The sequence below is a fragment of the Solenopsis invicta genome, chromosome 12 (genome assembly GCF_016802725.1).
Source record: "Solenopsis invicta isolate M01_SB chromosome 12, UNIL_Sinv_3.0, whole genome shotgun sequence".
NCBI lineage: Eukaryota > Metazoa > Arthropoda > Insecta > Hymenoptera > Formicidae > Solenopsis > Solenopsis invicta.
In genome coordinates this window covers 20,656,078-20,673,529 of record NC_052675.1, presented here as the reverse complement: position 1 = coordinate 20,673,529, position 17,452 = coordinate 20,656,078, and the positions used below count along the sequence as shown (strand labels likewise).

At 33.9% G+C, this 17,452-nt stretch overlaps 1 protein-coding gene across 1 annotated transcript; it reads left to right on the top strand.

The window, feature by feature from the left end:
- The first annotated feature begins 232 nt into the window (after positions 1-232).
- LOC105202689 (sodium- and chloride-dependent glycine transporter 2) lies at positions 233-16,453 on the top strand. Its single transcript, XM_011171311.3, has 10 exons — positions 233-452; positions 1,328-1,505; positions 2,490-2,768; positions 3,208-3,424; positions 3,573-3,766; positions 4,802-4,982; positions 5,948-6,185; positions 8,036-8,374; positions 12,427-12,582; positions 15,811-16,453. The coding sequence occupies exons 1-10, from the start codon at positions 426-428 to the stop codon at positions 15,937-15,939; spliced, it is 1,938 nt and encodes a 645-aa protein (XP_011169613.1). The 5' UTR covers positions 233-425; the 3' UTR covers positions 15,940-16,453.
- The last annotated feature ends 999 nt before the right edge of the window (positions 16,454-17,452 follow it).

The following is a 17,452-nucleotide window of genomic DNA, read 5'->3' as shown; positions in this document are numbered from 1 at the left end:
CCATTTCTTAAATAGTTATTAAGGGAATGTGTACGTTTTTTTCAGTTTGAAAGTGTCGGATATTAATCAGCATTCTTAGAAACATACTTCGTTATCTGCAAATCGGGCGACATTATTGTCTTATCAGAAATTCCGTGAGCGCAACTGTGATACCTCGTAAAACAGATTTTAATGAAAACATTAAACGTTGCGTTGCACAGACTAATCGGAATGCGATCAAACTTATTTGTTCAGCGTGAGGGCCGTTTGAGTGGATCCGGAAATTATCTTTCGATATGTAATTGCTTCGATAATTCGGATTATCTGGCCGCCATTATATATTATATTATGACGGTGTGATCGCCGTCGACGCCCAGATCAGTCGTCAATGTGATCTTGAGAGCGTTTGAGATACAGTCATCACGTGAAAATCGAATCGGAATACTATGGCAGAATCTAGGAAAACGTCTGAGGTCAGTTATTTCTCTAAACAAATATATGTATCATCGACCGTAGTGACATATTGCGATTAATTATTATAACGATTTCGTTACGATAATTCCGAATTATTATAACGATTTCGTTATAATAATTTATAAGAGAAGTAGCTTAGATTATCCTTGGCCTCGCTTCTTGTCACTTAAAACGCTCTACTTTCCAAGACTCACATGCGAAAATATACTGTCTATAAATACTTTTTTATATTTATAGAAATATAATTAATTTGTTACAAATAGTTTGAAAGTGTTAAACTTAATCTTTGAAATATCAAACCTAAATTACAGACATAAATCTTTAATACAAGTAAATATTTGCATTTTCATTATTTGTGCATTTTTTATACTAAAATTATTTTTAAGTTTTTTTTTCAAATTCACATAAAATAAATTTATAGAAATTTCTTGTAGACAGTGTTAACGCTTATCTCTCTCCCATGTTTATAGAACTCTCGTTGTGCTTACCAACGAAGATATGAACGTATGATCTTAATCTTTTCGCATTAAAACGATACTTTTTGTATTTTTTATAAATAAATTAGTAAAAATAAAATTAATAAAAAAAAATTAATTAAAAAAAATTAATAACATTCCTCGTTACGGTTTGCGATAATTACGCAATCTTATTTTTAATTATTCCATTAGATTAAGTATTTTCGCTGTCAAACGTGAAAGATAAATTTGGGCCGATTAACGTCTAATTTCGTACTGCAAATATGTCGAAGGTCGGTGTCAAGGCTTTTCTTCTCGACCACTCACGTGTCCTCAGAGTGGCGTCAGATCTTTTCCTTGTCGACTTGGCGATAATTTATATGATGCAAATATAATGTGTCCCCGCGTGTTATTGGCAGGTGAAGAGGGTTTCGAGGGTTTCTCTGGGAGTCGGCGGCGTTTTGGTGGTGCGCCCGGACGAGCCGAAACGAGGCGCCTGGGCCAACCAGATCGAATTTATTCTATCCTGCATTGGGTATGCCGTTGGCATCGGCAATGTTTGGCGTTTCCCTCTCTTCATATATCGCAATGGCGGTGGTACGTACGCGTCTGTAACCGCGGCTCCACGTATCTGTCCCATGGTATACATGTGAAATACCTGCTTCAGATGCGACCGCCGAATTATGCTGAGTGTTTCGGGTCACGACGATATTGAGAAGCCATGTGAAACGAATAGAAGTAAAGGAAAGTAGTTGAATACAAGGCTCTTATAGGTGCTTCTTTAAAAAGTTATAATAGAGATTCAGAACAGGATACGCCGAACACGTTTCTATTCTTCTAATCTATTTGGCCTATAACGTTGAAAAAACTTTTAGACTTTATCTGATTTATTTTTTGCCTTTGCATGTAAAACATGGCGGTATAGTTTAGTAATAGTTTGTTAAAACTTGGAACGCTCTGTACATCATACGGCGCGGCGGCGCGCACGGTATCTTCGTTCTTACACAGTGTCGAAAAATTATAGATACAAACTTTGAAAAACTGATACGTAAACTTTAAGATTGCGCGTCGGGGATTCAAAAATAGTAGCCATAAACCAGGATCCGGAGAGATTATTTTTTCGAGTTACAAGAGTGATTTAAAACGATTATGTTTAAAATAATTCATTGTTTCTCAATATGTATAAGTTATTACAGAGTAGTGCTTCATATCGCTTTGAGAGATACTCATCTCTTATAGAAAAAGAATCTTTAAGTAGTTCGTAATAGTGAATCGTATTAGTTCGAAAAGCAATATAAAGGATTCATCAACAGATCAATTCAAAACGTAATAATGTTAAACTATAAGAAAAAATCTTACTGCATTTGATAACGATAAGATAAAAGTAGTAAACTATATTGTAGTAAAATTCTACTTTTTCCGTTTAGTAGAAAATCATTATTGTAATTGCACTTTTAACATTTTGACCGATTTTTAGAAAATTTCACGTTAACTTGCATACAGCGATAAAAATTCAAATGTGTAAAGAAAATTTTTAAATTAATATCAGAAGCTGATTGTGTAATTTATTAATTGTTGTAGGCGCCTTTTTGATACCCTTTATTATCATGTTGATCACAATGGGTCTACCTATATTCTTTCTGGAGCTTTCTATCGGCCAATACACTGGATTGGGACCTATAAAAGCTTTCAGCCGTATGGCACCTGCTTTTCATGGCCTAGGTCACTGCACACTGGTCGTCATCTTCTTTGTAATGATATATTACATGGTAATAGTCGCGTGGACTTTATTCTACACTTTTGCCTCTTTCTCTTCCAAACTCTCCTGGGCGTATTGTGATAACGACTTTAACACAAACAGTAAGTAAAAAATAGAATCACCACGCTGATAAATTTTTAACTTATCTTTTATCGCACTTAAGCAAGATTTAATTAAACTTTAACTTTGGGAAGCTCGTAGTTAACTGCTACCTGGACTAAACGTCTACTAACGTGAGACGTAAGTTCTTGGTGACTGATATTAAATTTTGCCGTTATTTACATTATTTAGAATTAATGCAACACAATTAATGTAAAATAATCTAGTCAAAAATATTTTGTGGCTCTGATCAAGAAACTGTATATGTAAATTAATTAATTAGTTTTGTTACACAAAGTAATAGATAAATAAATGTCACTACGCAACTTGGATTCTAATCGAGTAGTCGAATATCTTGATGAAAAGATGTTATGTTGATAGAACAAGATAAATATTCTATCATTCGTTTATGAACTGTATGTTTAATGCTGACTTCGATAGATTGTTACAGCAGTATTCAGGCCGCAGAGTGCAAGGAGAACAGTAATGAAACCATACAGTTTCTATTTTACAATAGAAGCTGTATAGACACTGAAACGGTCTGTTCCAGCCTTGGTTTCAACGATAAAAATGGTACCCACTGCATACTGGGTCACAGGAACGACACCGCGTTCGAAGATCTTTATACACGGGTGCTGTCGTCCGAGGAGTATTTCAGGTACGGTATACATTGCGCTACGTCAGCGCTGTATCGTGTCGGGAGGATCGGTAACGAGCCTTACGCCGCTGTTCAGCGTTGAGAAACGAGGTGACAAAAATTGTTGAGGATCGCGCCTGCAAAGCGTGTAATTGTCGATCGCGTCCAGCGACTACGTTCTCGGTCTGCGCGGAGCCACCTGGGATAACTTCGGCGGCATACGATGGGAGCTATTCGGATGCCTCTCGCTAGCTTGGATAGTGTGCTGCTTATGCCTGATACGCGGTATCCAGACTATCGGCAAAGTTGTCTACTTCACCGCGATCTTCCCTTACATCATTCTTACAATTCTTCTAGTACGTGGTAAGAAATAGAAACGGACTTGACTTCCCTATAACTAACTCTCCTATAGATGTACATTTAATTGAGATTAACTCACCAGCACACGTATACACTAACAACTCATCTATTCTTACAAATAAAATCAGTTTAGTAATTAAATATAATTTTTTTCTAAAGCGATATTTCTTAGGTACATTTGATATATTTTATTTGTACCATTAAATTTATTAATAACATTATTGTTTATACTTATAACATTAATAATTCTGTTATAAAGCATGGTCCATTTATTTTTTTATTTATTGCTTTAAAGAAAATGATAAGTTAATAAAATTTACTAAGAAATAGATTGTTATTATAAGATTTGCTTTCTTTGATTTTGATGAATTTGATATATGTCATGATATTATTACCCTCCCGTAAATTAAAAGTAAAGCTACTCAAAGCAACACTCGAGCATTTTTGCGAGAAACGTAAGATTGCGCAATAAAGTATTGTAGATTTGAATCTTACTTTTTTCCACTTGTTTTTCTTATAATTTACACTTACATGGATTGTGCAACATATTTTTAATAAAAAAATCATTTTGCAGTAATTTGCCATACATATATGTATGATATATATACGTATGTGTATAGAGAATTATGTAAGAAGAAAAAACAAAGTGAGAAAAAGTAAGACAAAAGCTTGCAACATACTGCGTAGTCGAGATCGCTTTTAGCGAATTTTTGAGTGTTGCATTGAATGACTTTATCTTTGATTAATGGAAAAAAGGATTAACACCTGTGACAGGTGTATATTAAATTCATTAAAATTTTAAAGAAATTTTGATCCTGCAAATCTCGAACCGCTTATAAATAAATTTCATTAATTCGTAATCAGTTTTATCTGTAGCCAATACAATCTTAATCACGATTGTGTCACACACGGTAACACACATATCGTCGCTCGCTTTAGCGACAGAGATTTACCAAGATAAATCGTTCTTATTGTTACGTGCGACAATAAGTGAACATATGTTACTCTGGTGGGACTGAGAGTAAGATAATCTCGTAGGTGTTACGTTGGAAGGCTCCGCTTATGGCATGGAATGGTTCATATCTCCCGATTTTTCGAAGCTACAAAGCGCGAATGTGTGGGCAGACGCAGCCTCTCAAATCTTCTATTCACTCGGCATCGCCTGCGGATCCCTGGTGACTCTCGCGAGTTACAGCAACTTCAGCAACAATTGCCACAGGTGCGATTATACTAAAACGGAACGTGCGCATCTTGAGAGAAGAAGCTGGGTCGTTCGCGAACATAGGACATTGCTTAATAGCAAAACGGACAGAAAGAGGCAGCTCTTAAAAAGTAAAACGTCTGGTTTCACGTCCGCCCCACAGGATGGACGTGTAAATTCGTCGCGCGTTCGATCGCGCGTACGAATAATTCATTTTAGGACGTGTATTTAATTAACTACACTGACTAAGCATTTCAAGTGCCTATTAATCTTCTGGTTCATCGTTCGGTGACGTTTCAGTCTCTTTACGATGTAGCAATCGTTGCATATTTCATTCGAGCTCGGGACTCGACGATGTCGTTTCAGTGAGACGGGCAGTCGCCTTCGGGCGTCATCGCGACCAACTGGCGTAATTCCGAGATCGTAAGGGGATATAAGATATAATAATAATTACGAATCTCTCTGTAGAGCTAAAGATAACCGTCGTAAACAGTTAAATATACACTAATCCGATTAATAAGAATGATTTGTAAACATAGCATCGTAATCGTAACAATTTTCTCCCCTGTTAGGCAATAATACCTGCGGATATTCTCGAATAGTCTATGTGACTATACCTAAGGCAAGCAGAAAATGTTCTCGATACACAGGATATAAGAAAAAATGAGGGATTTACTTTGAGATTATATTGAAGATCGGGAAAGCCGGAAAGGATTCGATACTGTTAGGAATTAGGAGAACCTTTTCTTTTTTCTTATTTTACGGAGACAGAGATGAGAGCGTGATATCGCAGATAGCGATGCAACGTCGCAACGTTGCTGCAATATTGTTGAAATGTTCCATGGTATCTCGGATTTTTCGTTAAAGTATACGACGTACGTTTACCTTTTTTGTTTCATCTCCCAGGATTATTCTGTTCTATATTAACACGATATACGTAATTGACCGTGCAATAACTGGAGTTTTGGTAATTTCGTTCTCAGAGACGCTCTCTTCGTGACCGTCACCAATCTATTCACATCTATTTACGCGGGTTTGGTAATTTTCTCAATACTTGGATTCCTGGCCACGAAAATGAATGTGGCGATCGAAAACGTGGTTCAAAGCGCAGAGGGACTGGCTTTTATCGCTTACCCGGAGGCGGTGGTGCAGATGCCCTGGTCGAATCTCTGGGCCATCCTGTTCTTCGTCATGCTCTTCATACTCGGCCTCGGTAGTCAGGTAAGCACGCTAGCGATTTACGCTTTATACGCACATGTCGCAAGATTTTTAATCTCACGGGCTTCCGTTCGCGCTGAGACGGCAATAAGCGCGAGGGAAAAATGTTATCGTACGATCATTTAAGGAAACTATAAAAGATTTTATTTCCATTTTCACACGCAAGCGCAAAAACCGTTTCCGCTCTTCGTCACTTACGGTGATGGAAAAAAAAAAATTATTAATGCTACGAGGTCGGCTGAGATAGGGAGGCGAGGGAGATGGGAGGAAGGGGAGAGGGAGAAAAAGATAGAGAAAGCGCGAGAGATGTGAATTTCAATTTTCCTTCGCGTAACGAGAAACATCGCCGCGCTAACTGCATTTGTTCCAACGAGTTGTATATTTGCAAGATGGTCCGACTTTCGCCTTCTTGCACTTTGCGCGACTCTCCGAGAGAGTTATATCTAGAATAGTGTAATGGCAAAGCAGCAGAACGAAATAATGCGTGCGACGTGTACAATGATCATGGGATTCTCGCGATATAATTGAAAATCTTTATTTCAGTTAATACACAAATTTGTTTATATAAACAAATATATCGAAAGGGATAAGTATAATTTTAGAGCTTTAACTTTGATATGAGAAACGTAATAGTATTCTGATGCTTCAATTATAAAAAAAAAGGTTTTTTTGTTTCCGATTCTCGACTAGTAGTCTTCTTAAAATTTTATTAGCAGTCTTCTTGTTTTGCGTTCATTTATACTCTAATTTATCCATCCAAGTACAAGACATTTCTTGAGTAAGCACATTTAAAGCAGTAGTTGCCTCAAGATTGTAATATAGCATTTTGTTCGAATTTTGACGAAAAGAGAGCATAATATAAATGAGTGTAAGAATCTTATATTTATAATATTAATATATTTTCTGTACATCGTTTAAAAGTTTAGTTACACAATAAAATATTGTTTTATTCTAGTTTCGGCAAGTATTTCTATTATTGAAACTTTCTGTTCGCTGAATTCTTCGGTGTGTGGAAACTTTCCGACGACACTGTATATCGCCGAGTCTTTTAGACAAACGCGATAAACCAGTTTCTCCGCGCAAACACTTTACGCAACTACGCGAATAGATTTTAGCAGTTATAATTCGCGGGAGGTAGTTTAGGTACGATCTGCAGCAGGCGCATCAGTTTCCACATCGCTCATCGACGTGGTTATTTCGCCAAGATTTCACATCCGTCCCGGTGCTAAGAAGGCGTCCCGGCGCCATTCAAGCGTCCTGAGAAACGGCCGGCGTATTTGTCAAAAGATGCCGCGGGCGTGAGAGGGATGCGCCTCATCCCGACGAGTGGCCGGACGGCGATCGTTTCGCGTTGCTTTTGCATCGCGAGACTCCCATCTTTTCACCCCGGGGCTCGTATATCACGGAAGGAATTATGGTTCGCCGTCTCGGAGTGAAATCCACACCTTCTTCCACCCTCGTCGTGGCGTCGTCGCAGTCGCGCGCTCCTCTTCCCGTTTTCGCCGATGACGCCGAAGCGCAGCCAGAGAGAACGAGCTGTTAGAAAATATGAAAGATGCCCTGCGTGTAAATATGTTGCGCGAATACAATTGGCCGGGTACATTCGATATAATAAAAATAGTGATTGAGAGTGGGATTCGGTTCGGTTTCTTTTTACGCCTTCTAAATTTAGACAGTTTCGGATTGAGAACGCAAACTTATTGCTATGAGAATAAGAGAGGAAATATTGAAAAAGAAAGCAGGAAAGTAAAAGAGGAAATGGCGCGATGCGCGCGGGGAGGGTCGAAGAGGAGGAGGAGGAGGAGGAGGAAGAGGAAAATGCGCGGCCGCGGTCGTTACTTTTTACGATACAGTTCGCAGGCGTGCAGGCGATAAACACCGCCATACTGGACAGGCGTCCGGATTTGCGAAAATACGAGAGTTACGTGGTAGTGGCTATATGCGCTACCTGCTGGCTCTTGGCGATTCCGATGATATTCGACGGCGGTATCTACTTGTTCAAGCTGATGGACTGGCATACTGCATCCTGGGCGATCCTATTGATCGGCTTTGCCGAAGTCGTTATAGCTTCCTGGTTCTATGGCTGTAACAGATTTCTAACTAATCTTACTGAAATGAAAATTAAATTTGGCCTGATTCTTCGCGGTTATTGGTGGATTTGCTGGATGGTTCTCGCACCCCTCACTTGCCTGGTAAGTGCATACAATTTCGGATAAAAATATCATGATCGTAGGCTCTTTTGGAAATATGTAGTTACAAAATTACCGAAATCCAAGTTTTATTAGTAGGATTAATAAATTTACGTACTGGTAATAACCCTTAGATGCTATGTGAGATGAGAAAAAAATAGTTTCTTAGTGCCATCATAGGGGTATCTCGCTTTCAACTACCTTTTCATCTATTTGAAGTTGTTCGAAAAATCTCAAGTAAAATTCATGGACATACTTTCAAGTTTCTAGAATAAACGTTTGTACTTTACTTTAGAAAAAAAATAAAATTCAAATAAACGAGGAAATGAAATGAGCAGACATTTTTTAAGGAATAATATCTTTTAATTATTTACTATTGTATGTGATTGTAGATTAAAAAATCTTTTATTACACCGTCAGCTTCCAGTTAACCATTTAATTTCCCCATTTGTTTGAATTTTTCAAGAGTCCATTTTAAAATTATTATTCTATTAAAAAAGAAAACGTAGTTTAATTTCGATTTTTTGAGAAATTTTCATGAGTAAAAATCGGCTGCATATTTAATTCTTAAAAATAAATTATACCTATTATAGCGTCTTTGTGTACACATCCTTTTCTGCGGAATACCTAAAACGAGACAATTCTAGAAAAGATCAGGTAAAAAGGTACAGTAAGGAAGAGAATACCATAGCAAACAAATTTTAAACAATTATTTAATTTAGTGGAACATATCCGTTGACCATGCACAGAAAAAAAACTATTTACAATATCATCTGCATAACTAAATTTCAGTTGTATACAATTAAAATATAACTACATACAGATTCTTGCTGCTGCAACTAATTGCAACTTTTTTTCTCAGTGCGGCATATGTTCTTCAAATCAGCTTCCTGAGTGACTTTCAGAAAGTTTTATCTGTCGCTCATTAAAAAGTTATTATTAACAATTAAATTTAACAAAATAACCGTGTATTTAGTAGGGTCTGTAATTTCAGCTTCACCTACTACAAAATGCCACATTATTTCCATATTGTATATTTAGATAAATGCTTGAATGGAGAAGGGGGACTCCACATTTTATAAAATTTTTTATAAAATTAATTTCAGTTGAACATATTTAAAGTAACAAATAATCTAGCTTAACAGCATGTAGATAATTGTGAGCAAATACACGACAGTTTATTTTTAATAAAAAATTTAATTTACATAATGTTCAAATATTTTATCTATTACATAATATAAATTACTTATAAAATATAATAGATATACATTGTTAACATCTGCAATAAGACTGTTAAAAAATATTCACATTTATAATAATTGAATTTTGTGAAAATCGATGGTTGAACTTCCTCGAGCACTTTCGGTAGTGTGCGAGGTAAGAAAACGATAAATAACAATGAGGAATCACGACGATGCAAAGTCAATGTGCGGTTGCATTATTTATTTCTTTCCAAGTTTCTCCTTCATTGAAGCGTTTTTCTAAATATATAAATATGCAAATAATATGCAAATAATAGCGATATTTATGATAGATGAAGCTTAAAATATATATAGACTTAAATGCACGATCTGAATCCGCGTGGGTTTAGATTTAAAAAGTCGATTTTTTTGCATTTATAGTGATTTTCCCCCCTAATCTTGCGAAGAAAAAAAGATTTAAAATCTGGTTGTGTTGGCATACTGAGCCTTTTTACTTGATATCTTCCATAGTTGTTCCTTTCTTAGAATTGTCCCTTTTTAGGTCGCAGAGAGGGGTCTTTAACAAAGACGCTGGATAATTTATAGTAGGTATAGTCTACCTTTAAGGGGACTGATATTGTAGAGAAATCATCCAGCTAATTCATGAAAATTTCTCAAAATTTTGAAATTAACTTACATTTCATTCGTTAATAAAATAACAAATAATAATTTCAAAATAGTTTCTCGATAAATTAGAAAAATAAATGAAGAAATTAAATAAAGAATTGAGAGTTGTAATGAATGCGCAAAATTTTTTTTTAATGAATATAATCCATTAATTCATTATCATTTACAATATTAAATAACGGTGTAAAAATTGAAGCATGTTATATCTCAATAAAATTTTGCTTATTTAATTTCTTCGTTTGTTCAATTCTATTTTTTTCTTTAAAATAAAGTACAGACATTTGTTCTAGAAACTTGAAGATATGTTTATGAAGTTAACTTGAAATTTTTTAAATCACTTTAAATAAAGATGAAAAAGAAGTTGAAAGCAAAATACGCGCGTTGGCACCAAGAAAATATTTTGATTCCTCATTGTTATTTAAATGGGTTATTACGGTTCTCTCTTATCTCTACATGATCGCGAATAAACTGTACAACAATTAAAACTTTAACGACAGCCCGAATGTATATCGCTATGATACAATTGGCGGTAGTAACGAAAGGAATTGGCGGTAGTAACGAAAGGGAGACTTGCTTAATCCCATCGAGGTAAGGAGCCTACGTTTATTGACTGTAAACTTTGCGGAAAGTTCGGCGACATAGTGAGAGAGAATAAACCGTAAATTAGTCCCGACCCATCGCGTGAAGACGATTAATCGAATTTATATGGAAAGTAATGAAACTAAAGCTTTAAGTTATTGATCGCCAAGGAGCCTATTAAAGTGAAGTAACGTGTGAGTTTTAGAAATATTCCGACAACTTTCAATTTGTACAAATTACTTCAAAATAAATATAAAAATATTTTACAATTTATTCAAAAAATCGTTTTGGATAAAAATATCACAATTGTATATTCTTTTGAAAATAGTTACAAATCTATAAAAAGTAAAAATTTTATTAGTAATACAGTAGGTTTACACATACTTATTAATACTTATAAATAATAAATTTATTTATAGATAATATAGGTACTTATGATAAATTTATATACTTATAATTATTTCAAAGTAAATATAATTTTAAATACTTAACGTTTTATCTGCCTAAAATATGTCTTTACGTGTATAAATTCACGAAATATTATTAAGAATTTAGTTCCGACCCTTTTCGAGTAGTTTTTATTTATTATAATACTTTTATTTTTATTACTGTTAAATATGATATTTTATCACTATCATTTTTATTCATTTATTTTGAATCGTTTTATCAGAAAATATAATACATTGTATCGATTTTTGTTATTTCTATTGGATTTTTTAGGCAAGATTACCAGTTTTAGGTTCACAAAACTCAACGAGCCTGGCGGTTCCCCTAGAGACAAAGCGTCGTATTCCCCACGACCAAACTGCTTAATTAATCTGGCTGCCTGTCGAGGTGTGCCGAGCGAATTTTTATTTATAACGGCGGAAATTTTTCGCTTGCCCGTCGCGGGAATCGAAATATTTCCCTCGACGGGCGCCGAACGGTGTGCCCTGCGAAAGTTAGTTTTGATTAAAAATTCGAAATCTCCCTTAATTGATAATTGTCCCACGCTTTCGTGCACATATATCGTCTGTCGTAGCACAATTCCAGCTGCTACATGACACAGTTAATAAGCAACCGTAAAAATGGTATAATCTGCGAACAAAAGCAACTGATTATTTTAAGGATTTTTTAAGGAAAAAAATAGGTTGCACTTTTTTTCAATAAATATTATTTATTGAGAAATATATATAACACCGAGAAAAAAAGTGTTTTACACTGGCATCTTCCCCCGACTTATCTTATACTACTTTATTTTTTGTAACTTCTACTTTATTTTTTGTAACTATAGCATGTATGCTATAGTTGTGAGGTATCTAGGCCTATGGTAATCACCAAGATAAACAAAACAACAAAACAACACTTTTATTGTTATATTCTCATTATAGAGACTCACTTTTTTATACACTAGACGATTATTATTAGGAAACATATATAAATCAGATAAAAAACTATACAGTTAAATGATAGATATAATTTTATTATCTATAAGGTTATTTTATAATCTATAATTAATGACTCCGATAATTTTTCTTGATTTTGCGATTACTTATTGACTGTACCATGTTTATGAAAAACCAAACGAATTGCGCAACCAACTAATTACGTTTCGCCTTTTATCTGCAGGGGGTCTTTGGATACCAAATAGATCAAACCGATTTTCGCGGGAGTTACGGCAATTATATATTTCCCATATGGGCGAGTGCACTTGGAATCTTAATTGGACTAGCTACCTTGGCACCATTTCCCATCTTCTTTGTTATAAAAGCATGGAAAATGAAAGTGAGTCACAGTTGTTCATTAGAGATATGCGAATCAATGTTTTTTGATGCTGAATTGAATCGAATAGAATTCTATTTTTTTGTTTGAATTTAAATCGAACCAAATCAACAAAATTTTACCCGAAACGGATTGTTGATACATTACTTTTAATTAACAATATAATTATTCTTAGGTTGAATTTTAATTTATATAGATAAGGAAAGGATTTCTATGTAAGAAAAAAGTAACATTGATTACATGATGTAACGTCGTCTTAAATTATTATTTTGTAAAATTGTTAATATGTGTTATTTATATTGAAAGTTTTTGAATATTCAAAGATATTCGAAAGAATATTTAGAGATTCAAAATTCAATAATTCGAACAATTGGAATTCGATTCATAGACGTTCAAATCCGTTACAAGGCTCTTGACTCAAGACTAGTACAAAACTATTGATTCAAGATCTTGTACAATGCCTTTGTGTTTTGTCACGCCTACCTGCTTTACGAAAGTTTATAACAGTTGAGTTTTGTGTTGCTGTGTCGTATCTTCAGAATTTCTGAGATCTATTATTTACTCCCCTTACATTATCATTTATCAATCCTTACTCCAGACATTTTGTTATTAATAAAACGTAATGTCAATAAATATTACCGTCAATAGATAATAAGTTTTTTTGCTTTGAATTTGATTTAAATCGCGCTCTCTTAAATTATTTTAATTTCATTACTTTATTCCAATAGCTTTAATAACTAATTTCTGTCAGTGATTATTTCTATCTGCATAAATTATTACACAAACACACACACATACACACACACACACACACACACACATACACATACCTACGCATACATGCGCAAATCTAAAATGAAAGGATTATATCTGCCTTTATTTAATTAGTTCAAGACCTTCTCAAAAATATTCATTCGTTCTTTTAATTATTTATCTTTTATTCATTAGGTCATTCCATATTAAGATCAAGACATTATGATAAATCAAGATATTATGATAATCAATAATTCGTGGAAAATTTTCTGATGTAAAAGTAAAGATACATATATATATATATATACCGTATTACTTAAAAAAAAAGAGAAAAATAATTGATTTTGATCAACGATTCAGACGCACGATGCATTTTAAGGCTTAAAAATAATTTATTTTCCGAAAAGACACATTTATCAAACAGGCGTGAAAGGCGTCAACTTTTTAGAGAAAAGTTCGAGTTGAGATTTCTTAATAATCAGTATTCTCTTCTTTGTTACTTAATGACTTACGGTTGGCCGTCTTTAAGAAAGGGAGATTGTTTTATTGGGAGATCGGTCATTAATTTTCGCTAATGAGAAAGTAGAAGCGGCTGCGGAATCATTGGATCTCCCAACAATTTTGACCAACTTGTCTCATTTCCTATGTATGATTGATTAATCAAACGCGATTAAAAACTTTCACCATTACGCATCCGGCACAAAAAATTTTATAAATTATTCTTTTTGAGATTATTAGCGATGAAATTTTTAGTATTTTACTAAAATCTTTTACTTAATTTAGGATACTTGTTCACTGAGAGAAAAATAATTGCGATTACCATAAGTTAATTACAATTTACACGTCATTTTATGTCAACTATATATTCATATTTGTTTTTATCATTATAACTAGTAGTTAACTAAAAAAATAATTAATTCACTAATTGCGATTGCATTTATTACATCAAAATATATTTTATTACTTTTATTCCATTTTATTATATATTAATATTTGAAATTATTATAATTTATAATAAATTTTTCTCATTGCCAACAGATTATTAATATAAGGTTATTATTATTAACATTATAGCAGTAATAATTACGAAAATGGAGCTTCTAATCGTAATTACTTTACTATGTAATTATAATCACAGATACCAAACACTTTTCTCTCGGTGTGTAAAGCAGTAAAAGAATTGTTTCCGGTAACGAAGAATTGCGATATGCCGATGTCGTTGCCGCGTTATTGTATCGCACTGTTCCCGATATCTCGATTAGAACGTGAATCTCCCGAAAGCTACGTGCCGCTGTCGGCGCGGTAGCGGTTACGGGCCGATTTAGAAGTTGTGGTCCGCGCCGTAAAATCTCGAGAACTCGGGGAACGTCTTAATACAAGTTTTTCCAAGGTACGTTAGTAATCGTACTTTAAAACGAAAAGTTTCCTTGGTGGTGAAGACGGGAGGGCCTGCCACTCTCCATCGCCGCAGGGCCGCCGGAAGCCGCCCCGGTGCAGTGTGCAAATCGTGCGCATCGCACAAAAAGCGCGACCGTATAAAGAGAGAGAGAGAGAGAGAGAGAGAGAGAGAGAGAGAGCGAGTCGCCAATTGTGAGTTTCAACGAAATTGGAAATACACAAATTGACATATGTTTAAAAGAACATTTTACGGGATTAAATTTTTTGATTAAACTGACGATTCGGATTTTTGCCAACACAAATGGAGCGTATCGCATTGTGTAAATTGTTTTGCAAATAAACGCGTGAACATTGCGAATATCTCTGTATTGAATTTTTTTTTTTGCATTTTTAAATTGCGAAATGTCAATTTTGTATCCTATAAAAATCCTGTTCTTTTTTTTATATGCAGAGAGAGGTGCTAAATAAAATTCTGCATGAATGCTTTGCTCTATATTAAGAATATTATAAACTATTTCCTCTGAAAATATTAGCGTGTGATGAACGGTATATAATTTTTTTATTTTTTTTTTTTCAAGACAAGATGCTTTTAGTATCGTAGATCTCTCCAGAATTTTTAAATTTAATTTATAAGATATTGTTGACAGAGAGAGAGAGAGAGAGAGAGGGGGGGGGGAGGAGATTGTTCATGTCGGCGTAAGAAAGTGCGTAATAATATTTAAAAAAAATATTTTAATAATTTAATATTTGTAATTTTACTTATATATCAACAGCGGCCCTGGTTTGGATCGCACCTATTTCTATACCTATTTCTAGGAAGGATGGGAGGAAGCGAGAAGGTGAAAGAAGGGAGGCAGCCCTTTTTCTTGACCGCTTCCGCTTCCTGTTAGCCGATAAATTTAACATTACTCTTATCTTCCTTCCCCGTTGTTTTCGGGCGTTCCGGCACTTCGAAAGTACTTGTGCGGTTTCGCGCGAGGAGATATGACCTCGCGGGAACGTGCACAGCACCGGCGGCACGTATCTCGTCCATTATCGGATTCGCAACAATTTAATTTGTGCCCTTTTAATTGTTCGCAGAGCTTCCTGAGTTTATTTCGGCCTTCGCCGTTATGGAGGGCGGCCGAGACGGCGGAGGATACGCTGGACAGCGATAGCATCGCAACCGCAGTGGTCAATCCGGGATACGTTTCTTCGGATAAAGCTTAAATTTAAATACTTGTACGTAGTATGAGCGATAATTTGAAAAAAAAAAAAATATATATATATATATCAAAATGCAGAGTGTCCTGTAGACCATTGTTTTCTAAGATGCAGGCATAATTTTTGGAGAAAGTCACTTTGGAGAACATAACTCATTCCGTTTTAGGAGTAAGTTATTTTCATTATTTTCACCTGAAAATAGAATGTCAATAAAGCAATGTAGTGTGGAATACAGAACGTAATTAATGAATTATATATGGCGCAATGGTATTTTTCGGCGAAATCCGAATTCAGCTTCCCAGAATTATTTAATAACCAAAAGAATTGCATTTTTGATAATATTTTACCGAGAAGTTTTTCGGTATCTTTTTTCAGTATCAAAATAGGTTTGAAGCTATTTACACAAAACTAGAAAAAAAAATAGGAGAGAATTGCTTGTCTACCACTTAAGTTACTTTTTATACCCATTTTTCCATATGGTATTGATTTGTATGCAAATAAACGTTGAATATTGTAGTTTGATGTTTCAGATACCTATAGTGTTTACCTTTTACCAATAACAAATTAATTTATGACAAGTTTTTTAGAACATGCTACAAAAGGTACGATTTAAACGATCATCTAAATTGTACCTACGAGTCTGCTAATTCATATCGCCTCACAAACATCGAATATTTACAAATTAAAATAATTAAAATTATAAAAATTCGATAACTAATACTTACGTTATTAATAATTTATTAGAAAGATTCAAATATTTAATAATTTGTAGATAACAATAATGGAAGAATAAAGTCGTCGAAATAAAATTGGCTTGAATTTATTTTTATAATTGAGATATTTCGATTTTTATTATTGGTTTTACTATGATCACTTATCAACCTCAAATTAATATCATTTGTTATAATAAAATTTATGATGATAAATTCATTTATTATCATTTATTATAATATCATTTATTATAATAAAATTTATGATTTTCGAAACTTGATAGATTTTTTAATAAAAATATCGATTTAATCTTTGTAATAATATCAAATGTGTATATACAATGAATGTAAAATATTCTACAATGTACGTTCTTTTATGAAAATATAAAAATTTATTATAAAATTGCATTATTATATTACATAAATTGATACAAAATTGTTATATTGATATCAATTTTATATTTTTACTTAATATAAGCAACATTTAGTGACAAAAATATGAAACAAATGAGAGCTGAGTAATATATAATACATAGATTAAAAGTAATAAATTTAATAGGTTTTACATGTTGTTTTATGCGTGCTAGCAATACTTGGAAAAATTAGACATAGGTTACATCTGATTTTTTCATATGGTATTGTTAACACGCATAAAACAAGATGTAAAACCTATTTAAATTTATTATTTTTAATCTATATTACTCACAATCAACTCTCATTTGTTTTATTTTTTTGTCACTAAATATAGCTTATATTAAGTACAAATATAAAATAATGATGGGAGGTCTAATATATATATATATATCTAT